Source organism: Myotis nattereri, assembly GCF_964212035.1.
Source record: "Myotis nattereri genome assembly, chromosome: X".
Taxonomy (NCBI): Eukaryota; Metazoa; Chordata; class Mammalia; order Chiroptera; family Vespertilionidae; genus Myotis; species Myotis nattereri.
The window spans coordinates 147,700,156-147,724,588 of record NC_138078.1 but is presented as its reverse complement, the minus strand read 5'-3'; the positions used below and the strand labels follow the sequence as shown (position 1 = coordinate 147,724,588).

General features: G+C 56.0%; 3 protein-coding genes across 6 annotated transcripts; 2 read left to right on the top strand and 1 right to left on the bottom strand.

Annotated features, from left to right (window-relative positions):
* Positions 1-4,705: 4,705 nt before the first annotated feature.
* MAGIX (MAGI family member, X-linked) lies at positions 4,706-8,490 on the top strand. Of its 2 annotated transcripts, XM_081115118.1 has the most exons (6): positions 4,706-4,812; positions 5,574-5,720; positions 6,378-6,460; positions 6,537-6,773; positions 6,852-7,023; positions 7,951-8,487. In XM_081115118.1, exons 1-6 carry the CDS (start codon positions 4,764-4,766, stop codon positions 8,253-8,255), a joined length of 993 nt encoding a protein of 330 aa, XP_080971244.1. In that variant the 5' UTR covers positions 4,706-4,763; the 3' UTR covers positions 8,256-8,487. The 2 variants fall into 2 exon arrangements, with proteins under 2 accessions (XP_080971244.1, XP_080971243.1); XM_081115117.1 differs by lacking the exon at positions 4,706-4,812 and having other exon boundaries at positions 5,222-5,720; positions 7,951-8,490.
* A 2,559-nt stretch (positions 8,491-11,049) lies between these two features.
* PLP2 (proteolipid protein 2) lies at positions 11,050-14,691 on the top strand. Of its 2 annotated transcripts, XM_081115113.1 has the most exons (5): positions 11,050-11,772; positions 13,044-13,196; positions 13,302-13,397; positions 13,983-14,073; positions 14,275-14,691. In XM_081115113.1, the coding sequence occupies exons 1-5, from the start codon at positions 11,677-11,679 to the stop codon at positions 14,295-14,297; spliced, it is 459 nt and encodes a 152-aa protein (XP_080971239.1). In that variant the 5' UTR covers positions 11,050-11,676; the 3' UTR covers positions 14,298-14,691. The 2 variants fall into 2 exon arrangements, with proteins under 2 accessions (XP_080971239.1, XP_080971240.1); XM_081115114.1 differs by lacking the exon at positions 13,044-13,196 and having other exon boundaries at positions 11,567-11,772.
* Positions 14,681-24,001, bottom strand: PRICKLE3 (prickle planar cell polarity protein 3). 2 transcript variants are annotated; one of them, XM_081115111.1, is made up of 9 exons: positions 23,869-24,001; positions 22,605-22,690; positions 21,693-21,876; positions 18,992-19,105; positions 18,547-18,684; positions 17,642-17,845; positions 17,365-17,551; positions 16,005-16,304; positions 14,681-15,470 (listed from the first exon to the last, which is right to left on the bottom strand). In XM_081115111.1, exons 1-9 carry the CDS (start codon positions 23,908-23,910, stop codon positions 14,908-14,910), a joined length of 1,818 nt encoding a protein of 605 aa, XP_080971237.1. In that variant the 5' UTR covers positions 23,911-24,001; the 3' UTR covers positions 14,681-14,907. The 2 variants fall into 2 exon arrangements, with proteins under 2 accessions (XP_080971237.1, XP_080971238.1); XM_081115112.1 differs by lacking the exon at positions 18,992-19,105 and having other exon boundaries at positions 14,688-15,470; positions 23,869-23,994.
* Between the last annotated feature and the right edge of the window lie 432 nt (positions 24,002-24,433).

The window sequence follows — 24,433 nt, the reverse complement described above, 5'->3', positions numbered from 1 at the left end:
TAGCGCCAAGCATGCTGGGAAATATAATTGCTCCGGGAGCTAGGGGTGGTAAGGGGTGGTGTAGGCATTTGTCGAGTATTTATTGATCGCGTACTGTATACATGTTTCTATGCCCTACTGGCATGGAAAGTGTAGGTAAGATAAATAATTAAGGGGAAAAAAATCTGTGAATGCCAGTTGTGTAAAATAATACAAAATAGACATGTAAATAATGCCCACCGATGCAAGATTTAATACTCGACAAGCTCTAGGTTCAAATATTAAAAAATAGCCCCGACCGGTGTTTAGAGTGTCGGCCTGCGCAAAGAAGGTTCCTAGTCAAGGGCTCATGCCCTGATTGCAGGCTCCATCTCTAGTAGGGGCAATGATTCTCTCTCATCACTGATGTTTGTCTTTCCCTCTCCCTTCCTCTCTGAAATCAATAAAAATGTAAAATAATAATAAAAATAAATAAAATAGACCCCCTCTTCTTTAGAGGCTTATAATCCAGTGGGGGAACAATGACACGCAGGTCCTTGGGGTGCAGGCCCATTCTGGGCCTCCCCCCACCAACCACACAACCAGCGCCAGGACCTCGACCGCGGCTCTGGCCGCCAGGGGGCTCAAGGAGCTGCCTGCTGGCGCTGGGGCCCACAGGCTGGGGAGCACGGCGGCCTGTTCCGGACCGGTGGGGGAGAACGGGTCAGTGAGACCCCGAGCCTCGGCGAACCCCCACACTCCCCGACGTCCGAAGACATAGAAGACCCCTCAGGATCCTCGGAGCCGCCCCCCAGCCGCCCGCGGGAGTTGCGGAGGTCGCCGACTGTCTCCCTCTTATCCCTCCCCCTTACCCCCACCCCACCCCGCGAGCCCCAGCATTCGCGGGTACGCGCGTGGACCCCGCCCGCCTCCACGACATCCCTGGGGACAGCTGTTTGGCCCCAGTATTCCTGCACCCTCCGAAGGCCCCGTGACTGTCCCTGAAACTCTCCAAATGCCCCTTCCTCACCCTCATTCCAAACTTTACCCCGCAATACGAGAGGGTCCCCGACTTCCCCAGATGTCCCACGAGAACACGGTCTCCCCCCTCCCCGTGGCCCGGGACTCCCGACTCCCCCTCCAGATGCCCTGGCCCCAGATTGCCCCTCTGCTTATCCCCAGGGGCCGCCCCTAAGCCCCCGAAATTCATCAAAGACCCAGTGACCCTGGGCAGGCCCCTCCTGCACATCTCCCCAGAGACGCCCCTCCCCCCGCCCCCATGCAGGCGCGCAGCCCGGTGGCGCGGGTGCGGTAGGGCTCTCGAGCTCAGCCCGGGCTGCTGGGCCCCTGCCTGCTGCTGCTGCCCGAGTACCAGGCTGCCTGTTTACCACCTGTCAGAAGGCACGGGAAGGAGCACACAGGCGGGGCCTCTCCCTCTCCCCCACTGCCTACCTCCTCTGCTCCCCCTAGGGTCCGTGGCGCCCCTCGTGTGCGCCTCCATGACCCAGAGTCACCCAAATGGACGCAGGCCCGCCAAGGAAGCGTTTGGAGCGCCCGCGCGCGCTCACCTGCCCGCCTGCTCTGGTCTGGCCCTGATGGGATCGGCCGGTTTGGTGCCTGGCGCCCCAGCCGGCGGGGTGACCTACCTGGCATCCTGCAAGGCCTGGCTGTGGGCGCCAGCGCCTGGCCTCGCTCTACCCCGGGGTGCCTCTCTTATCCCTGGACCCTGGGCTGGGGTCCTTCCACCCAGGGGATGTTGTTATTCCACGTGTGAGAAGGGGAAGTGGAGTGCAGAGAAGTTATAGGCCCCATGCTGAGACCTGACACCTAAAAATGAGATGCAGAACTGGAGCCCAAGTTACCTGGGAATTCTGCAGCCTCCAACAGAGCTTTGCACATAGTCAGTGTGGAGAGCGGCTACAGTAGTGGTTCTCAACCTTGGCTGCACATTAGAATCACCTGGGAATCTTTTTAAAATCCTGATTTCTGGGCCTCCTCCTCCGGAAATTCTGTTTCTTTGTTATGGGGTGGGGCCACACATTATTATTTTTTTAAATATATTTTATCGATTTTTTACAGAGAAGAAGGGAGAGGGATAGAGAGTCAGAAGCATCGATGAGAGAGAAACATCGATCAGCTGCCTCCTGCACGCCCCCCACTGGGGATGTGCCCGCAACCAAGGTACATGCCCTTGACCGGAATCAAACCCGGGACCCTTGAGTCCGAAGGCTGACGCTCTATCCACTGACCCAAACCGGTTCGGCGGGGCCACAACATTAGTAACAAAGAAACAGAATTTCTGGAGGAGGAGGCCCAGAAATCAGGATTTTAAAAAGATTCCCAGGTGATTCTAATGTGCAGCCAAGGTTGAGAACCACTGGGCTACAGCATTTGGACAGGTTCAAGCCTGGGACTAATGAGAGGGCACAATCCTCTCGTGGCAAAGCCACGTGCAAGTCCCAGCACAATTACAGCCAAAGGCGATAGTTGTAAGCTTAACCTTATGGTCCGAACCTGTGGTCCCACGTGGCTGAGTGATATGGGCTGAGGAGGTGCAGAAAGTAAACAAAGCTTGATCAGGTGCATGTAATTGAGTAGATTCGAAGCCTGCCAGAACATTGTAAACCTCTTGACCACACCCTTACTTTGCCTGGCTATAAAATAAAGACTAGGCCCGCAAGCCATGGTGCTGTCTGTTCATCAGAAAGGAGCGCCCCACTTATCCCCAGCTTTCTTCTCTTGTCTGTATTTTCTCCATCCTTCACCGCCCCCTCTCAGGTTCACCCATGGCTGTGCAGATTTGGCGCAAGTAGGCACTCAGTAACTTTGAAGTGAATATCTGCCAGCCAATCCCTACTGAGGAACTAGTGGGCTGGGGAGAGGCTGCCCTTAGAACCTTTGGGGCCATGGGAGGGCTTAAGCCCTGAGCCTGATAGGGTTGGGGGCTCAAAAACCATCGGGGAGCCCTAACCGGTTTGGCTCAGTGGATAGAGCATCAGCCTGTGGACTCAAGGGTCCCAGGTTCGATTCCAGTCAAGGGCATGTACCTTGGTTTTGGGCACATCCCCAGTAGGGGGTGTGCAGGAGGCAGCTGATCGATGTTTCTCTCTCATCGATGTTTCTAGCTCTCTATCCCTCTCCCTTCCTCTCTGTAAAAAATCAATAAAATATATTTAAAAAAAAAAAACCATCGGGGAAGGGCAGGTCCCCTGGACAGTTGAGACGCAGTTAGGTCCTGGACTTGAGGACGCTTTGAAGGCACCTCGGTGGGAGGGGACACCAGCCAATGAGAGGGGAGAAATGAAGCTCTTTCTGGATTTGAAAAGGTGTGGGATGTCTGGGGACATAGGCCCGAGAGGGGGAGCAGTTGGGCACAGTGTCACTGTAGTGGAAGGAGGAATGGGGACAGTGAGAGACAGCCTGTGACTACCACTTCATGGAGGAGGAAGCAGGGCTGCAGGGACTCAGGCACCTGCCCAGGGCCCAGCAGCCAGGTGACAACAGCACCGGCTTCAGGCAGCTCATCCCTAGCATTCACTTGGTCCCTGACTGTTTCACTGTAGGGCAGTGGTTCTCAACCTTGGCTGCACATTAGAATCACCTGGGAATCCTTTTAAAATCCTGATTTCTGGGTCTCATCCTCTGAAAATTCTGTTTCTTTGTGATGGGGTGGGGCCACAACATGAGTAATAAAGAAACAGAATTTCCGGAGGAGGAGGCCCAGAAATCAGGATTTTAAAAAGATTCCCAGGTGATTCTAATGTGCAGCCAAGGTTGAGAACCACTGCCCTAGGCCATTGGTCGGCAAACTGTGGCTTGCGAGCCACATGCGGCTCTTTGGCCTCTTGAGTGTGGCTCTTCCACAATATACCAACTTCTGCGCATGGGCCACGAAGTTCCAATCGCACTGTACATGCGCGCCCGCACGTGGTATTTTGTGAAAGAGCCACACTCAAGGGGCCAAAGAGCCGCATGTGGCTCATGAGCTGCAGTTTGCCGACCACTGCCCTAGGCAATCCTCAAGACCCAAGCTGTGGCCCCAGATTGCTCAAGGGGCCTCAAGGTCAGCCTCGGCGCTAAGGGCGGGGTGGACACACTGAACCTCCTTCACTGCTAAACCCCACTCTCAATATTTCCAGCTCTAAAGGTGAGAGGGCAGCTTCCATTCCTGCGCTGGGGGTTTCCTGAACTGGTGGATAGGGGAGGTAGATTGGGAAACACAAGACTGAGGCTCTGTAGATCCGTGAGTGGGATGGACGTGCAAACTGTGGCATGATTGAAAGGCCAGAATGCATGGATGGTGAGGGCAGGCTGCCAAGCACTGGGAAGCCTCAGTGCTCTGAAATGGGACGGGGAGCTTGCCAATTGGATGGGTGCTCAAGGGTCTGCAGGTGGGGAATTTCTTCGACTGGAGGATGCTTAGTCCTGGGGATTTTGTGAAGGAGTGGGGTGTACAAGGACAGCCTCAGGGATGAATTGTAGGGGCAGGGGTTCTCGGGGAGGCATGCCACCAGGGCTGCAAACCTGGGGAAAGTGGCAAGGATTAGGGTTGAGGGAGCGGTGCTAAGGTCACAGAGAATGCTGGCAAGGTTGGGTTCAGACAGAAGGCAGAGGGAGGCCAAGCGCTGGCGCCCACAGCCAGGCCTCCTTGCCGGCGGCCAGGTAGGTCACCCTGCCGGCTGGGGCGCCAGGCACGGAACAGGCCGGCCTCACCTCGGCCAGGCCGGGCGGGCAGCCAGGTGAGCGCGCGCGGGCGCTCGGAGCGCGTCGCGGCAGGCTGTGTGTCCATCGGGCGACTCTGGGTCATGGAGGCGCACACGAGGGGCGCCACGGACCCTAGGGGGAGCAGAGGAGGTAGGCGGTGGGGGAGAGGGGGAGGCGCGTCTCCCGCACACCTCTCCCCGCCTGTGTGCTCCTTCCCGTGCCTTCTGACAGGTGGTAAACAGGCAGCCTGGTACTCGGGTGGCAGGGGCCCAGCGGCCTGGCCCGGGCTGAGCTCGAGAACCCTGCCGCACCCGCGCCACCGGGCTGCGCGCCTGCATGGGGGGGAAGGGCGTCTCTCAGGAGTCTCTGGGAAGATGTGTGGGAGGGGCCTGCCCAGGGTCTTTGATGAATTTCGGGGGCTTAGGGGCGGCCCCTGGGGATAAGCAGAGGGGCAATCTGGGGCCAGGGCATCTGGAGGGGGAGTCGGGAGTCCCAGGCCACGGGGAGCGGGGAGACCGTGTTCTCGTGGGACATCTGGGGAAGTCGGGGACCCTCTCGTATTGCGGGGTAAAGTTTGGAATGAGGGTGAGGAAGGGGCATTCGGAGAGTTTCAGGGACAGTCACGGGGCCTTCGGAGGGTGCAGGAATACTGGGGCCAAACAGCTGTCCCCAGGGATGTCGTGGAGGCGGTCGGGGGGTCGACGCGTGTACCCGAGAAGGCTGGGGCTCGCGGGGTGGGGTGGGGGGAGGGATAAGAGGGAGACAGTCGGCGACCTCCGCAACTCCCGCGGGAGGGGGAGGCGGCTCCGGGGATCCTGCCGGGCCTTCTATGTCTTCGGACGTCGGGGAGTGTGGGGGTTCGCCGAGGCTCGGGGTCTCGCTGACCCGTTCTCCCCACCGGTCCGGAACAGGCCGCCGTGTTCCCCAGCCTGTGGGGCCCAGCGCCAGGCAGCTCCTGGCGCGGCTGGACGCGCGCCCCCTGGCGGCCAGAGCCGCGGCCGATGTGGCGGCGCTGGTACGCAGGGCGGGGGCCACATTGGGTCTGCGCCCCAAAGATGGTGAGTGCGGGGTGGGGGCTGGTGAGGGGGCCGGGAGCGGGGGCGGACTGGAAGCTGGGCTCCCAGGGGCTGGTGTGAGTTAGGAGGACAGGTCTTGGAGGGAGATTCGAGGGCGCGGGGCCTTGGGTTATCCTAGAATATTCCTAGGAGGTGACACTGGGAGGGTTAAGGCAGTAGGTGAGTGTTGGAAGATTAGTTGAGGGTGTGAGGATCCCCATCAGGGAGGCTTTGAATGTCATTCCTGAGGAAGCAGGGCCTGGAGAAGGTGGAGAGCGAGCACCAAATTAAGGGCAGGCCTGGAATACTGGTGTAGAAGGTGGAGCCTATAAATGCATTGTGGCTGGGATCTCAAAATGTCAGGAATTGGTTGAGATTTATAGGCTATTAGAGGGTGGAGCCTGGAGTTGTACCCTCCAAGGTGGGCCTATGGTTTATATGAGGTGCAAGGTCCCAGTGTAATTAGAAGGAGGTAGGAAGGTGTGGGGAATGATTCAAATAGCCAGGGCTGGGATTATTAAATCAGGGTCAGGACAGTTATTTGAGTCTGTGCAGTCCAGAGGCAAGTCAATGAGATGAGGCTAGAATGGTAACTCACCGGGCAGGACCTAGGCCGTTTACATGGAGTTCAACCCTGGATTCCCTCCATTCATTCCCCAGCCACTAGTGATCTGGATTCTGCAGACATAGAGGTCACGGACAGTCGCCTGCCTAATCCCACTTTCGTGGAACACCGGCCCCAGGTACCACCTAGTCCTCCTAATCCAGGCCACCTGCCTGGAGACTGGCAACGTATGTACACTCCTGTCCTTACTCTAGCATCGTCGGTCAGAGACCTTGGGGACATCCACTGGGCCACCCCAAGTGACTCAGATTAAGCCACGTTATGCTTCAAAGTCGCCCCAGGCCTCTGGTCCATTCTGTGTGGAGCTGGTTCGCGGTTCTGCAGGCTTTGGCCTCACGCTGAGTGGAGGCCGAGATTCAGCCAGGGACACTCCCCTGGCAGTGCGGGGGCTGCTGAAGGATGGGCCAGCACAGCGCTGTGGTCGCTTGCAGGTGAGCCCGCCCTCTTCCTTGGTCAGGGTGCTCTCCACCTGCCCTTCCTACAACACCCCTCGCCTTGTACTCTTACAGGCTGGTGACCTCGTGCTTCAAGTTAACGGAGAGTCAACTCAGGGTCTCACCCACGCCCAGGTCGTGGAGCGGATTCGCAGTGGTGGCCCCCGGCTGCACCTGGTGCTGAGCAGACCTCTTGAGACCCACCCCAGCAAGCCTGAGAGGGGGGGAGGACCCCGGAAAGGAGATGGTGGGTTTCCCAGGGGAAAGGGATCTGGGATCTGTAAAGGGAAGGAGAGAGTCACAGAATAGAGGGGCTGGGGTACTGGGTGAGAAGGGTTTGGTGGTCTCAGTGGGGAAGGTTGGGAGTTTGGTATCTGTGAGGGGGTCATGGCATCCTCAAAAGTGGGGGTGAGGAGGGGAGGGTCCCAGGGATGAGAAGGTACTGAGAGGGAGGAAGGAGGAAGGGGTTTGGGTGAAAAGCAGGTGTTCGGAAGGAAGCGTGACCCTTGGAGGGGAAGGCTGAGTGGGAAGGGGATGGGAGGGCGATGCAGAGGGTAGGGGACCTAGTTCCTAAAGACAAGGGCTCATAAGGGGAAGGGTTGGGAGTAGAGGGAGGTGGGTTGTGCAATGGGAGACTTTAGGGACTTAGATGGGAGGGGTTTTATTTCCTTTGGGGGTTGTGGGAAATGATTTCTTTCTTTCTTTTTTTAATATATTTTATTGCTTTTTTACAGAGAGGAACGGAGAGAGATAGAGAGTTAGAAACATCGATGAGAGAGAAACATCGATCAGCTGCCTCCTGCACATCTCCCACTGGGAATGTGCCCGCAACCCAGGTAAATGCCCTTGACCGGAATCGAACCTGGGACCTTTCGGTCCGCAGGCCGACGCTCTATCCACTGAGCCAAACCGGTTTCGGTGGGAAATGATTTCTGAGGGTTGAGGAGTTCTGGATCCAGGAGAGGCAGGGTTTCTGGAAAGGAGGTGCTGTGTGTCCTGAGGGGTAGTGTCTGTTCCTGAAGGACCTGTCCAGGCCCTGATGGAAGGTTTTTACAAGGGGCGGGGTCTCTGTCTCAGCATTTGGAGTCTTCTGGCCACCTTCGGGCAAGGGGCCAACTCTCCATGCAACGCCCCCCCCCCCCCCCAATCTAATCTGCGTTCCTACTATTCCCAGATCGCAGCCCAGATCCTGGGGGACCAGAGGCTACGAGGTCTCCTAGCGCCAGCGCTTCCCCACTTGATCACCCTCAATCCCGTACGACGCCCAAGACCCGGCCCAGCCTGGAGCCCAGCCCAGAGGGGGCAGGGGACGGCCTTGCGGTTCCTCTGGAGCGCCGCACGCAGGACCCAGAGGACCGATCCCCGGGTTCCCCGGGACCCTGGCTGGTGCCGAGCGAGGAACGGCTCTCGCGGGCCCTAGGTGTCCCAGCGGCCACGCAGCTGGCCCTGGAGATGGCAGCTGGAAGGCGGAGGCACTGAGCATATCTGACGGCTGCGTGCTCACTTGGTATTGCCCCACCTGGATCCCGCGGGCTCCGTGCACGGCGCACTAGCATCGCCAGCAGAACTGCCACTTGGCCTCGTCCCCCCTCCTGCTGTTCAGTCGACCAGCCCGAGTTCCCCTCGCGGTGTCAGTGGTATGGCCCTCCCTCACCGCCAGCTTGCGCTTCTTGTTTCGGGCGGGGGAGGTAATAAATCGGTCCGCTCTGTCTTGACTTGCCAGGTGTTCTAGGCAGGGTGGGGCTCCCCAGTCCACCCGGTAAAGGAGGGGGGAGGGTCAATCCCGAGGTGAGAAAGGCTTCTTCTTGCAACCACTGACAAGTACTGTTCCTTTCATGCCTCTAGAGGGGTCTCTGCTTCTGCCGGTCCTTGGCCTGGCTGGGTTCTCCCCGTTCCATATCCCTTTGCCAACTCCTGTTTCTCAGTCCACTCATTGATGTCACCTTCTCGGAGGTGTTCAGAGCTCAGATAATTATTGCGCGTGGCGTGGGGAATGCAGAGGTGGGCCTGTTGTGGCGAGAGTACACCAGTCTACCCACAGCCCTGGCCCTGAATCATCCAGACTCTCCAAGGCGGGCCGGATAGCAGGGCTAGGAGCTGGGTGGCTTCCTTCGCCGGGACCTGCGGTCTCTCACTTCCGGCCTGACACTTTCACAGCCAGGGCTGGGGCCCTGGGCCCCTTTGGGGCGGGGCAGGGCGGGGCGGGGAAGGTGTGAGTCAGCGGGCCCAGCTAAAAAAAGCTGTTAGAACCTTTGCGCTGCGCCCCCCTCTTCCCTAGATGGCGACGAACTGCAGCCGGGCTTGTGTGCACATGCCACACGCTGGGCGTTCCCGGGCCTGGGAGAGGCCAGTTCCTCCATCCTGGGAAGAGAGCCCTAAAGCCCAGGCTTCCATGGCCAGCGGGACTCCGAGCTGGGTAGCCCCAAAGCCGGCGCTAGTTGAGGCCAGAAGTGGCCAGTCACCTTCGCTGTTACCACATTCTGAACACTTGGCCCCATCTCCCCAACAAAGAGGGAAGCTGGGGAGGCGAGAAGGACCTGCAAAGCCAAGCTGGGAGTTGGGGTATAAAGCGGTGAAGATGTAAACCCTTGAATGGTGAGCACTGTAGACATTGTGGGGGCGTGCACTGCCCCTGACTCAGAGCTGGGTTAGTTATGGCTCTACAGAAGTAAGGAAAGGCCTCCTGATCCCAGCTCAGGAGACCAATAATAGTAACCCAAGCCACCATTTACTTAGCCTATCCCGGGCTACTGGCTTCTTCTGTATCCATCAGGTTACACATCTATATGATGTGCCTATTTCATAGGGGAGGGAAGTGAGGCCCAAAGACTATATATGGCTGGGGGAGGGGTTGTCTAACCGAGATCTAATGAAGGCCTGATTCCCAAGCCTTAATCTCACCTGTATTTGACAAGTACTAATGGACTCCAACTGTTTACCTTGTGCTGTGTGTGATAGGCACTGGGGAGATGTTGGGGGGAAAACATAAAGATTTTAATCCCTGTGTAGTTGATGTACTCGGGGTAGACATGTCAGAACAGTCAAGAAAATGAATAATATCAGAAAGAAGGGAGAGTTATGAAGACAGCAAAAGGAGGTTATGTTGGGGAAGGTAATTATGGTGGGTTGCTGGCCTCTTTGAAGACATAACACTTGAGCTGATACCTGAATGACCGGAAGCGAGATGTATAAAGAACTTGGACAAGTGCATTGACAGCAGCAGGAACATCAGGTGCAAAGGCCCCGATGAAGAGCAGAGTATGTTATGTTCTAGAAACTCAAGCACGTCTTCAGTCTTCACACAGTTGGAAAGCACACACTGAGACCTAGGAAAGTATTCTTCATCCACCCCTTCTGCTATCCAATCACTCTTTCACAGGGCTTCCTTAGGGCTGAAAGAGGGGATCCCTTCTTTGGTTTTGAGGGACCAGAGCCTAAGGGAAGGAGAGCGTGAAAGCCCTTCGGTTGAACTATCCTGGCCTTCCAGCCACAGCTCTCTCCTTCTCAAATGAGCTGAAAAGAAAAACCAATGTCCAGTCTAGAGCGTGTGTGTGCTCCCAGCACACCTAACCAGGTGCCTGTCTCACATGCAGAAACCCAGGCTGAATCAGGAGAAATTACTAGCTCAGGGCAACACACTCTCCAAATGCTGTCAGCCTTGTCACCCAGCCTGGCACCCCAAAAGCCTTCCCCCCATCGTGGCCAAGCCCCCAGCAATAAAACTCCTGTTCCTTTTCCATTCTTCATCGAGGGCTGGGCTGAGGAGCCCCTTGCCTCAGAACCGGAAAAGCAGACTTCCCTAGGATTGCAGAACAGAGTATCAGACACACCCTGAGCTCGAACACTATTCATAGTGTTTGCCCCCGTTGACTGAGCAGATGCTCACTAGGCCCTGTTTCCTCTTGGCCTGTGCACCAGTGCAGTCCAATTCCCATCACTGCCAAGAGGTTTATTCCACGTCCGAGATCCTTTATCTGCAATTCCCAAGTCCCCACAGCTCTGGAAACTGAGTTTCCCCACAGTTTGGAACCATTTGTTACAAAACCGGATCTGGCTTAATGAGGCACACTTTTCTGTCCTACTTTATTCCACTTATAGTGAACGTCCACGCCTTTGCTTGAGGAAATATTAAAATGCTTAACACACACACACGGCAGTTTCACCCACCACTGACTGTTAAGTAATACACCGTATATGCACTGGGAAAATATTTTTTTTAAAATATATTTTTATTGATGTCAGAGAGGAAGGGAGAGGGGCAGAGAGAGAGAAATATCAATGATGAGAGAGAATCATTGATTAGCTGCTTCCACCCTAATTGGGGATCAAGCCTGCAATCCTTTCAGTCCGCAGGCTGACACTAAGCCAATCCAGCTAGGGTTGCACTGGGAAAATTTTCCAAAATTCGAAATATTCCGAATTCTGGCAATAGACCTGGGTTTCACCAGGGCCTCCACCGTTTATTTGTTTGTTTGTTTACAGCTAAGGAAACCCAGTCAGTCCTTCCCTAAGGCAAACTCCCCTGGGTTCTGAGTTGAGGCAGCCCTGGGAACATTTGCATTCTAAAAGGGCAAAGGGTTTCACCATTACCTTTCAAGGTACCCCGAAGTGCCAAGTCTCAAAGGCTGGCACCTCCGGAGATGGGGCGCCCCGGGTGGCTGCGCTCCGGGTGGGGACGATCCTTGGCGGGCGGGGCGAGGGGGCTTCCGGGGCGGCAGCCACCTGGCCCGGCCCCCTCAGGCCCCGCCCGCTTCTGCTTGGCTTGGTGATTCACTCCCTCCTTCGCCCCAGGGCCCCCTTCCCGGCCAAACGGAGGGCAAGACGGCTGGGTGTGCAGTGTCCACGAACCCACGAGAAACTGAGCAGATCGTCCGCGCCCCCAGGGACTCCGGCCCACGCCATGGCGGACTCCGAGCGCTTCTCGGCCCCCGGCTGCTGGGCTGCCTGCACCAACTTCGCGCGCACCCGCAAGGGAATTCTTCTGTTTGCTGAGATTGTGAGAGTCCCGGGACTGGCGGGTGGGCAAGGGCGGGGTGGAGTGGCTGGATCACGCGGAACCCGGCAGCCCAGGCTGAGGAAGGCGCGTGGCCGCGGGTGCTGGGCAGAGGGACGGGGGAAGTGGGTTAGTGGCCCAGGCCCGAAACCAGGGTGCAGGGCGAGTTGGTGGGGTTTGGAGAAGGTGGTCGGGAGTTGCTGGGGTGAGGCCAGGGGTCCATGGTGCAAATGGGTAGCGCAGTGGAAGGAGACCGCGTGGACCCATCCGTGGGCTCAACGAAAGGGTCCATAGGGGGCTGGGAGATGGGGGACCTCCTGTGGCAGGGCGTGGCGCGGCCCGAGCGCTGTCGGGCGGGCGGGCTGGCCGGACGCCCAGGGGCGGGGCCTGTTGGGGTGGAGCCCCGAGCTAGTCCTCCGGGTTGGGCGCCCAGCAGTTCTCTGGTTCTTCCTGGCCCTTCTGTGGTGGGGCGGGAGGGCCTTCGCTGCTCCCGCCCCCCCTCAAAGTGGACGCCGCATTTGAGTCACTTGTGAAAGGGTGCGGTGCCTTTAACCGGAGCCCTGCCCCTCTGGTGTTACTCTCACTGCTTCCCAAAGGGGTTGCCTGGGGAACTGCACGTCCCGCCCGCCCCAGGCTAGCTCCAGCACTGCTCACAAAACACCTGGCGGGGCCACTCCCAGCAGGCCGCCCCTATCTTAGAAGGGAAAAGGGGAAACCGAGGCACCCAACTGTACCCTTCCTAGCTGGGTGACCCTGGGCAAGTCACTTAATATCTGTTTCAATTTTCTCATCTATAAAATAAAGATACTAATAACAGTACCCAGCTTATTAGGTTGTAGGGATGATTAAGTGAGTTAATACTTGTACAGCTCTTAGAACAATATTGGGAACACAATGAGCACACAGTAAGTGTTTAGCTATGATTATTTGTCATCTTCCCAGATGTCCTGGTAGGCATCTGAGTTTGAGACCCCTGATTTTTTAAAAGATATATTTGTATTGATTTCAGAGAGGAAAGGAGAGGGAGAAAGAGATAGAAACATCAATGATGAGAGAGAATCATTGATTGGCTGCCCCCCGCACGCTCCACACTGGGGATTGAGCCTGCAACTGGGGCATGTGCTCTGATTGGGAATCAAACTGTGACCTCCTGGTTCATAGGTCGATGCTCAACCACTGAGCCATGCCGATTGGGCCAAGAGACCCCTGATTTTAACCCATCCCCTCAGCCCAGGGAGTTGATGGAGGTCCCCTTCCTCATGTCATCCTTCCAGATACTGTGCCTGGTGATTCTGATCTGCTTCATCGCTTCCACATCAGCATACGTCTCTCTGTCAGTGGTTGAGATGGTCCTTGCTGCTGTCTTCTATGTCATCTACATGTGTGACCTGAACACCAGGATAGGGATCATCAACTGGCCCTGGAGTGTGAGAAAGGGGACAGAAGTGGCTAGGCTAGGGAGGGGCCTCAGCACCTGGGATTGTCCTGGGAACTCTGGATGCTGACTTCCCTGCTCTCTCTACTCCTTACAGGATTTCTTCCGAACCCTGATAGCGGCCATCCTCTACCTGATCATCTCCATCATTGTGCTCGTGGAGCACAATAACAGCTCCAAAATCATCGCCGGGGTAAAGACTTTAGAGGCAGCTCCAAAGCGCGCTCACGCACACACACACACACACACACACACACACAGAGAGAGAGAGAGAGAGAGAGAGAGAGAGAGAGAGAGAGAGAGATTGATTTGAGGACCTAGGGGCCATTTCTGTCTCTGCTTCTGGCAGAAAGTGTATGATCCACAACAGGCCACACTTGTCCTCAGGGTCTCCAGGAAAGTCTGGCCAGACCCTTGATTTCCTCCCAAGATCAATATTTGCTGTAAAGGGCCATCCCTGGCCTGACACAGTATCTTTGTCAACACACTAGACTGCCATCTGCTAGAACTTTGTTTCAAATGTACACTGGGAATGGTGCCACTTGTATGTGGGGCCACCACATGGCTCTCCTGAGTTGAGCAGTACTAGTAGAAGGGAGAGTTGGGGTAGAGTCCAGTTTCCTGACCTTTTCCTGGGGCTCTCTGGCTTCCCAACCTGGGGCTTTAGTTGCCATCCCTTCATGGGGCAGTCACCGGAGGTAGTAGATACAAGGAGGTAAGAGGCTGAGTAGGCTGACCAGCCTAACCCAACGCCCCTCACTTTCATCCCCATTTCCAGGTGGTGGGCCTAATTGCTGCGTGCCTCTTTGGCTATGATGCCTATTTCACTTTCCCCTTGAAGAAGCAAAGACATACAGCAGCCCCTACTGGTAAGTAAGTGTGTGTGTGTAGGGGGGTATTGTTGAGGAGGTTGAGAGAAGGAAAGGGGACTCCCCGGGGCATGAATGCCAGCTCTGTCCCTTATTGCTACTTATGGCTTTAGTACCAACAAGCGCCATAAGCTTCAGTATTCTTGTTTGTAAAGTGGGCATATGGATCCAACCTGCTTTCTCTCTTTTCCTCACTTGCAGACCCTACAGATGGCCCGGTGTAGGTGAACTCCCTTGATTTCTCTCTGCAACCTGCAAATAACTTCCATGGAAATCACTGCTCCCCACCCCTACAAACGCTCCTAGCCAACTCCCAGCCTCCTATTGAGGTAAAAGTGCCTTTATCTGAAGAATTTGTCTTCTAGCCTGCCAATCAACCCTCCTGGGTGTGGCCACCTTTTTGGGTGTGCCTAGGTTCCCCTACTGAAGTATCTAGAAGCAGACACTAGTTCTGCCAGAACTATGCCCCCACCTAAACCACAAAATGAGGGAGAAGGGTGCCTCAGCTTCAGACTCCAGGCCCCAGGTGTGACACACTGCAAATAACCTCAGTGTGGGAGGTGTTTCTGTGGAGGGATAAATATGAATAAATAATAAACAGATTGTTAGAATATATGGTAATGAATAAGTTAATCCTTTGACCAAATGTGGATATCTCAAGCATCAGAAGGGGGAAAATAGGGAAGGGAAGCATCTGGAGCAAAGAGGTAAAGAAGCCAGGCCTGTTTTACACCAAATATTAAGACACTTCAATAGTACAGAGGTAGAAAGGAAGGGGATTTATTCTCAAGTCTTGAGAATGGAGAAATAGAGCCCTCCAGGACAGCCTCGCCTTCAAGCCACTATGCAGTTCTTGTCTCTGGCCTGACGAGGTGTTCCTGGCCCCGAGTTCTCGGGGACCATTGGAGATGGAGAGTTGGGGTTCTTTGTTGCAGTGTCCTGAGCAGACAGGGGCCTGGTCAGGTGCGGGGGCAGTGGGATGCGTTCCCCCAGGAAGAAGCCATCATCCTCCGAGGACTCTGAACTGGAGCTGGAGGGGGAGCTGGAGCAAGATTCGGAGTCCGATCCTAAGTTACATTGGTGGTGAAGTCTGCCAGACCTGCGTCTGCGGTGATGATGGTGGCGGCGACGTGTGGGGGCCCTGGGAGGGGGACTGCGAGGCCTGCGGCGCTGAGCTGGAGGCGCACTCAGGGTCCGCCGAGGGCCTCCATCAGACACCAGAGGTTCCCGGAAGCTGACTCGAGGGGCACTTTGGCGACTGAAAGAATCATCTTCAGGGTCCAAATGGCCGGGGGTCCCTGGGGGTGGCTCAGGGACGCTGCGGAGCCCCAGCTCGGGCATGGAGTGGCGGTGAGGGGCCCCTCTCAGAAAGCGGGTGGGCTCCTCGGGGCCCGCAGCTGGAAAGAGAGATGGAGGGAATCCTCGTATGTATCTGCCTCCTCCCAGAGGACCTTCTCCTTTCCCCTTTCCATCAGGACTGGGAAAGTGGGGGCAGGGGTCGGAGAGGGCAGCGAAGTAGGGAGTCCGGGAATTAGGAGGCCTGGGACAGGCTCTGAGTGGAGGGGAGGGAAGTTGGAATGCAGGAGGAGCAGGACAGGGTGGGTGAGGGGGCGTGGCTTCTGGTGGAAGGGGCGTGGCATAGGCTGGAGCAGATTTGGTTTTCCATAGGGTGGAGGGTACAGGGTTTGGAGAAAAGGAGGAGGAACTTGGGCTGAGGCAGGTACCAGTTGAGGTAGGGGAGGGCCTTGTATAGAAGGGAGCGGACAGGGTTCAAGAGGAGGTGTAGTTTGGGTGCAGCCCAGGCCTGGGATGGTTTGGGGGCGGGGCCAGGGGTACAGCAGGTGAAGGGACTGGGCGAGTCACACAGAGGGACCAGGGGTTGGTAGGGGAGGGATTCAGAGGGGCTGGGCAGGACTCCAGGGTTAACTCACCAGGCTCGACCTCAGTGCTGGTGCCTTTGGTGGAGGTCTCCGACGGCCCCTCCGCAGCAGAGAAAGAGGCTGTGGAGGCTTCGAGCGGTGCGGAGACTGTGCCCGCGCTCCAGCTGCGGCGGCCAGGCCCGGAGGCCGTGGGCTCGGACCCCAGGCTGCAGGCTCGAGAGCAGAAGATTAGGCCCCGGCGTGGCAGAAAGGGGCGACCCAGCAGGGCTCGCCCGCAGCGACTACAGCAGAAGCAGCGGTCTGAGGCGTGCCAATGCTGGCCCTCATAAGCCATCTGGCCCTGGTCCAGGCCTGTGGGGATACCGTGAAGGGGGAAACTAAGACAGCCCCCCAGCATGTCCCACCCTGCTCAAATGGGGCCCTTCTGAAGAGAGCAGGAATCTGAAGCAGGGTACCCCAAGACTCCTCCTATCCCCCACCTCTCCAAAATGGCACCCTTCTTTGGGGAAAGCAGGAAATCCGAGGTTTGGTCCTCACCCCAGGGTACCTCAAACTGGCTGATTAACATCTCCTCCCCTACTCTTTCTTTCCCAGGGTCCTCCCTCCCAGAGTGGGAACTGTGCACTGGACTCTAAGCTGTGGGTCAGGCTTAGACAGTAAGGTGACTTCAGATGGAAGGACAGTGGATTTAAAGAGGCCTGGGTGGTGCGGACAGGCGTGGTAGGGCGTGGCCTTGGTGGGAAAGAAGTGAATCTTAGAGAGCAGGGTGTGGTAGAAAGTATGATGTACCTAGGCCAGCAATTTTCAACCTTTTTCATCTCATGGCACACAAAAACTAATTACTAAACTTCTGCAGCACACCAAAAATATATTTTTTGCTGATCTGACAAAAAATAGGTATAATTTTGATTCATTCACACCAGACGGCTATTGCTGTGTTGGCTGTTGTCCTTTTTTTTTTTTTTTTTTTTTTACAAACTAAGGAAAAAGAGGTCAGTGCCCCTGACTAATTAGTTAGGCATTGCATATTTTTAAAAACTCTTGCTGCACACGAGTTGAAAATCACTGAGCTAGGTTGATGGAGAGTCTTAGAGAATAGGGTACAGCTTAGGAGCTTAGGCGCTAGGCCAACAGGGTAGCTCTGGGGTACTGGGAATTAGAGGGCACTCTGGAGGTGGGCCCAAATGTGTAGTGGTGCCTATTACTGTGTAGGAAGGTTTAGAAAGTATGGCCGGATGGGGGATATCAGTGATGGGACCTGCAATGAAAGGTATAGAGCTATGGTGCTTGGGCTAGACTGAAAGTATGGGGATAATGGTGGCAGGGCCTGGAGGACAGAAAGAATGGAGGGGGAAGGGGGTTGTGGCCGAGATGTTAATCCCTCCCCCTGTCCAATGCCATGTTCACCCACCGATGTGCTCCCCACAGCCATCACAGTACTCCGCATGGCGGGCCTCGTAGCAGGCGCAGCAGTGGGGACGGCTCTGGCGCATGACGTAGCGCTGCCCTCCTAGGGATGCTTCACACTCGAAGCAGCAGAAGTGACCCATATGCCAGTGCCGGCCCTCGGCCTCCGTGCACTCAGGGGAGAAGATGATCTGGGGGATGCAGGACATCTGTGGCCGTCAGCAGGGCCTTCCCTGGCCCTGCCCGCCCTCCGCTCCCTCCCCTGGGCAGTAAAGCATCACCTCATCACAGGCTTGGCAGCGCGGACGCAGGCGTTCGGCATGGTGGCGACCACAGTAGACCTTGCCAGCATGGTAGAAGTAGATGAGGTCCACCAGCAGCTCCCGGCAGGTGGAGCACACAAAGCACTGAGGGTGCCAGCAGGCACCCAGGCCTGCTCGGCTGGCAAACACTGCGATGTCTCCACCTCCGATCTGCTTCCCGCACTGCCAGATGACAGATAGGCACGGTTACCCTCACCAACATGGTTAGATAGGGGATCAGCTAAGGTGTGTATCATACTAGGGCCTTCCCCATGGCCGACCTTTGTGACTGGCCTTACCCATGGGGTAACTTTGAGACAGGCCCTGCCTACATGGTGGGAGGAAAGTGCCTTAGAAACTGACCCTGTGCCTGTGGGAAACCTTAGAGACAGGCCTTACTCATCGTGGGTGGCCTTAAAGGAGGTCTTGAAACCATAGAGCCAGGCCAGGCCCAGGGGAACCTTAGCAACAAACCTCACCTAACAGTAGGATGTAAGGTCAGGCTTCAACCATGGAGGGGAGGGTGCTTTAGAGATAAATCCCACCCACCACCTGGCTCTAGAGACAGGCCCTCCCACTGTGGGTGGGTTCTTAAGGACAAGTCTCCACCACAAGAGGACCAGACAGAGAGCCCCACATCCACCGTGTGGAGGGCAGGAAACTAATAGAGAAGGTCCATTGGGGCCTCCTTAGAGACAGGCCCAACCCAACAGAGGGATCTGAGGAACAAGTCCCATCTACCAGGGAGCCCTACACACAGACATCGCTGGCCAGGAAGGCCTTAGAGGCAGTCCCTGCCTAACAGGGGGATAGGGACTTGGGTCCTGCAACCCAGGGCTTGGAGCAAAGGCACCACTCACCCCTCGAGGCCTTTCATGGCTCACCTCCTCACAGATGGCCCCAGTGATGGTCACTGGGAAGATGCGCACCGTGCCACGCCCCAGGTTCTCCCGTTTCCGCTGCTGGCTGAAGGCTCTGAGCTCTTTCTTCTCTTCCTCTACCAGTGCCGTGCAGTACTGTGCCTGAGGCAGTGAGGGTCAAACAGGCTCCTTCCAGTTGTCTGCCCCCCCAACCCTCTTTTAAATTTCCTCCATGCTCAAAAAGTTTACTTCAATGCCTCTGTATAGATGGTGCTTCCTGCCTGAAATACCCATCCCTGATCTCTCCCAAGTCCCACGTGTGGTTTTGCCAAGGAATGTCCCCTGCCCTTCAGACCGTTCATCTCAGATCAGCTCACCTCTGATCCTGCCCATTTCTTTCCAGCTGTGAGGCATTTGCCCAGGCTGTGCCCCCTACCTGACATGCCCTTCCTGTCTTCTCTCTCCTCACCTCACTGTCGTGTGGGGGAAGCTGGTGCAGCAGCTGCTTGATCCTGTATTTTTCCCCGGGACTGTTGACGTAGGGGACCTTGTCCTCTGGGAGGCAGCTGAAAAATTGGTATACCTGGGAGGACATGGGGGATGGGAGAAAACAACTGAGATGAGGGGTGATTGGAATGCAGTGGGATGGTGGGTCCCTACTTCTCTGAGAAAATTAAAATCATCAGAAGGAAATGTCTACTGACTCCCTCCATCTCTTCTTCCTATGGGCTGGATCATTCCTGTCATCTCCCAAACATGTCAAGAGTTCGCTCATGTTGACCCCACTTTTCCCTCCTGCTACTGCTTCTCCTTCCCTTACAGCAAAATTCCTCAAAAGAGCTGTGTGCACTTATTGTCTCCACTTCCCCTCCTCCCAGTCTCTCTAGACCCCACTCCAGTCAGCCTTCCCTGCCCTTCCTCTAAAGCTGTTCCTGTCAGGGTCATTGATGACGTTCACACTGTTAAAGTAATTGTTCAGGTCTCAGTTCTCATCCAACTTGACCCATCAGTAGCACTGGACATAGCTAATGACTTCCTGGAAACACTGTGTTCCCTTGGCTTCCAGGACATCACACCGTCCTGGGTTTCCTCTTACCAAAAGGAAACCTATTGGCTTCTCCTCTGTTCTTCTTTTAGTTCTTCAACTAAGTGGCCCTTAAATGTGGGAGGGTCCCCAGTCTCACACCTTGGTCCTCTTGCCTCTGTCTCCCTTCACTCCCTTGGAACCTCATGACTACCATAAGTCCATCTCATGGCTAAGGCCTCATGAATGCATGCCTACAGCTCTATGATCTCTCCCTTGAGTTCCAAGCAAAGTGGCCACTCAGATGTCTAATGGGTACCTCAAACTCTAGATGCCCAAACCAAACTTATGCTCTTAGACCTCCAACATGCTCCTGCCTTGGTCTGATCAATCCACCTTTAAAGTCATCTTTGACTCCTTTCTCTTTCACATCCACAAACAAATCTCTCAGCTTTACTTTAAAATTACAACTGGAATCTGACCACCACTTACTCCTTCTACTGCCAGCACCATCATCAGCCACCTAGGCTATTGAAGTGCTCTCACTTTCATTGGTACCCTGCTTCCACCCTCACTCCTACAGTTTGTTCTACACTTGCCAGCCAGAGGGATCCCATTAAATCAGTGGTTCTCAACCTTCCTAATGCCACGACCCTTTAATACAGTTCCTCATTTGTGGTGACCCTAATTTCATTGTTACAAATTGAACATAATTAAAGCATAGTGATTAATCACAAAAACAATATGTAATTATATATGTGTTTTCCGATGGTCTTAGGCGACCCCTGTGAAAGGGTCGTTCGACCCCCAAAGGGGTCACAACCCACAGGTTGAGAACCGCTGCATTAAATCCTAAGACAAATCATATCCCTTCTCTGCTCACAAATCTCTTGTGGCTTCTCCCTCATTCAGAGTAGAAGTCCAAGTCCTCTCCATGTCCCCGCCACCTCTCTGACCCCACCTCCACCTCATCACTCTCCTTGTTGCTCACTCTGCTCCAGTGTACTGGTATTCTCACTGTTCCTCATACATGCCAAGAACACTCCTGCCTCAGGACCTTTGCATTAGCTATTCCATTTCTCTAGATCTTTCTAACCTAGTATTTCTGCATGGTTCACTCTCATGTCCTTCAGGAAGCTCAAACATCATATTCTCACAAAGCTTTACCTGGACACCCTATTTACAATCCTAACATCTCTCTCCGCCCCCCAACTTCCCTGCTTTTCTTTAATCCATAGACCTTACACGGTATGACATTATTGGCTCCCTTCAGGAATTTAACCTCTACATATGCAAATGGTCACCATGCCCTCACACCGTAATGACCAATTAGCAGGAGGCTGCATCCCGCCTGGTGCCAGCTGGGGATGTGACTGATGCTGCATCCCCACCCAGCACTGGCTGGGGATGTGATGTGCTGGTGGGGCTTCATTGGGGTGGGGCCGGCTGGGTCTGGGTCTCTCACGATATAGAGGCACGCATGCGTGGGTGGGGACTTGACTCTGGGTCCTCCAGTGTGCCCTAGACTCTGACAGGAGGGAGCCGGATACCTGCACCCAGGACCCACACACACAGCAGGGTGGTGGTGGTTAGGGATGATCAGGCTGGCAGGGGAGAGCAGTTAGAGGCATCAGGCCAGCAGGCAGAGGTGGTTAGGGGCAATCAGGCAGGCAGACAGGCGAGCGGTTAGGAGCCAGCGGTCCCATATTGCGAGAGGGTGCAGGCCAGGCTGAGAGACAGACCCCATTACCCCTGCACGAATTTCATGCACCAGGCCTCTAATATATATATATATATAGTATTTTGTTCACTGCTGTGTCCCCACAGCACCTAGAACAGTGTCTGACATGCAGTAGGTGCTCAATAACTGTAGAACGGGTTAATCAATGGAGATGTGAATGAAGTGCTACGATAAGCCCTGAGGTAAGGGGTAGAACAGGAATGGGTGAACAGGCCCGAGGAACTGGTCCAGTGATCTCTCAGGGTTTCCTTCAAGTTTTGGGGGCTGAGCACCTCTAGATGTCAGAGGGTTCAGAAAGACAGGCACAGTCTAACCACACACCCTAGTGTTGCCCCAGAAATAGGTTTCTACTTGAGTGTGTGTGCACCCACTGGAGAGCAACAGTGGATGGTGCCTTCTGGTCACCTGCTCCGGCTTGAGACCAGGGGGCACCCAGGCATACTCCTCTGAGGCACAGCCGGAGTCATCATCGGAGATGGAGTGGCGCTGGAAGTCTGAGATGAGCCGACACATGATGCGTTCCAGGTCCACAGGCACTGCGTGCACAGCATGCTCCTCCCGAGGGCATTTGCAGTGCTGGCAGATCTTTCTGAGGGGGCCAGGATGGGGGTCAATTACTAAGGGTAGCCCACTTGGACCCTTTGACAGCCCAAGAAAGTCCAACTGAGGGGCAGGGACATGCAGATGATCACCACCAAACGATTCTGGGTCTGGGGATGGGGCTGTGAGCCTGGGTGGAGGAGGTGAAGAGATGGAGCTGTGGGGTCTCAAGGCCAGCTCTGACTTTCAGCTCTGGGACTTGGGCCTGAGTAGGGCTGGGGTTCTGAGTCTGAGATTGGAGTTATACATTTAGGGGCTGCCCCTCAGGAGAGGTTCTGGACATTTTTGGGGAACTTTCCCTGGAGGTGGGCTCTAGCCTGTACTGAACCTCAGAACTTTCGGATAGGGCTCTGTCTGTAGTACATTATGGATTGTTTGGGGTATCGAGCTCCAGGAGTTAGGGCACAGGGGTCTGGAAGAGGAGTTCCAAACTCAAGAAGGGGGGTGGAGGACCAAAGATCTCCCTAGGGATAGGACTCAGGCTTGAGGAAGGACACTTCTGGGGCGGGACTGTGTCGTGGGTGGAGCTCTCCTGGGAACCAGACAATAGAGAATGAGTCAGGGGGCGGGGCTCTGAATCAGAGCGTGAGGCTTTTTCCCTGATTGAGCTTCCTCTGTGGACCACGGTCATGCCAAGGGCGTGGCTTAAGTCTCTGAGGGTTTCCCTCCTGAGGGTGGAAGCCCTGACAAAGGCAAGGCCCTGGGATGGTCACCTACCTCCAGCCATGCAGCAGAAAGCCAGGGCACTGCTCCCTGCAGGAGTTGCAGGGCTGGCCACGGTCTGGGTCCTCTGCCTCGGGAGGCTGTAGTGGGGGGGGGGGCAGACGCGGGGACCCCGCCGGGGCGGGCACGGGGGAGGGGAGGGAGAAGTTAGGGCCCGCCTCTCCACTCCAAGACTGGAGACCGCACGCTGGGGCCTGTCCTACCTGGGTAGCGCTGGGCAGGCTGGGACAGCACACAGAACTCGGGGGTGGGGGACACAACAGAGGCAGAGGCGGGGCAGCTGAGGCCACCTCCCTCTATGCCTCCTTTTCAGGGAACTCCCCTCCCCAGGCCAGCCTCAAACTCCTTACACCCAGCCCGGACACCTCCCCGCAGCCTCTGACTCCTCCAGGTCTTAAACACCTCCTCCAGAACTCAGAGTACTCTCCCCACTCAGGGCAGAGTCCCTAATCTGGGTGTCTACTCCAGGCTTCATCTAGGCCCCCTCTCCACCCACGTTGCCAGCAGCACTCCAGTTCCACAGGGTAGAAGTCTAAGACGTTATCCTTATCTGGGATCTACACAGGAACCCCTCCCCCAAACCCTGGTTTCACCCAAGGGACTGGAGACCCTCCTGCAATGGAACAGGAGGCCCCCATCCATTCAGAAACCCTCAAGAAGCCTTGGCTCTTACCCCTCATATCCTAGGACTATTCACTCCTCTGGACCACCAAATCCAGGTCCCACCTAGAGAACCCCGCCAAAGAAAGAGAGAGACCCTCCTATCTAGGAAGTCAAAGGCTCTCTGCTCAAGTGGAAGCCTGGAAGCCTTCTCACCCCAAATCCCAATCCCTTGACTCTCAGTATCCCGGCACCCCTGGAGTGTAGGACCTCACTCTTTAGTTCACCTTCAGCCAAGGTACAGGGCGAGGTTCCTTCCCGCAGAAGCTCAAAAGGTCCCTGCTCGATCCAGGAACCCAAGACCCAATCTTTTGGCCCTCAGAGACCCCTCCCATAATTCACACGAGAGGGAAACACACCAGGTCTTTGAGTGCTGCTAAAGGTGTGCGGAGGGGTGATTAGGGAGCGTGGGCCACCAGATTTCCATCTTCCTTCACCTACACGCTTCCAGCAGCCCCAGCCCCTCCGGTCTGGGAATTCTGGGGATGGGGATTCCCAAACCCTCCGTGGAGCGCCTCCTCGCTATCCCTATCCCTTGCCCCCTTTCCTGGGCCTCAGTTTACCCCTGACCCCCGCCGAGGCCCTGAGTCTCGCTCACCGCGCGCCCGGAGCGACGCCTCCGGGACCCACGCGCGAACATGGCGCGCCCGGGCAGGGTCAGGACGGGCCGGGTCAGGCGAAAGGAATTCTCGCGTCCGTCAGGCCACCGCGCGTCCTGCCTGGAAGCTCTGTTCCGTAAACCTGACACCGGCCAGGGGAGGAGCGCGCCCCGCAGCGCCCGCCCCTGGGCCTGCTGTCTCTCCCGGGCCAAGGCGCCCCCTGCCTAGAGGTGAAGGGCACGCATCCCAGGAACGCTGTGCGGGAGAGCTCCCCTGTCCTGCTTCGGCGCCCCCCCAGGCGCCCCCCAGAAACCCGAGGAGCCATGTGGCCTCTCACAGGATATTTTAGGGATTGAAAGCTCTGTGGTGGAGGAGGGAGACTTGGTAGTGGCGATCTGACTGTCAGGAGTGGGGCGATAGGGGTTGTATTGGCCCTTCGTGTCCATTTATCTTCGATCCTTATTTGGAGGAGGGGTTAAAGCCACCTCTTGGCTTCTTCCCCATTAGTGATGTTCCGAAGGACTCTTTCCCTTGTATGAATGGTGCAAGAATGGTCCCCAACTC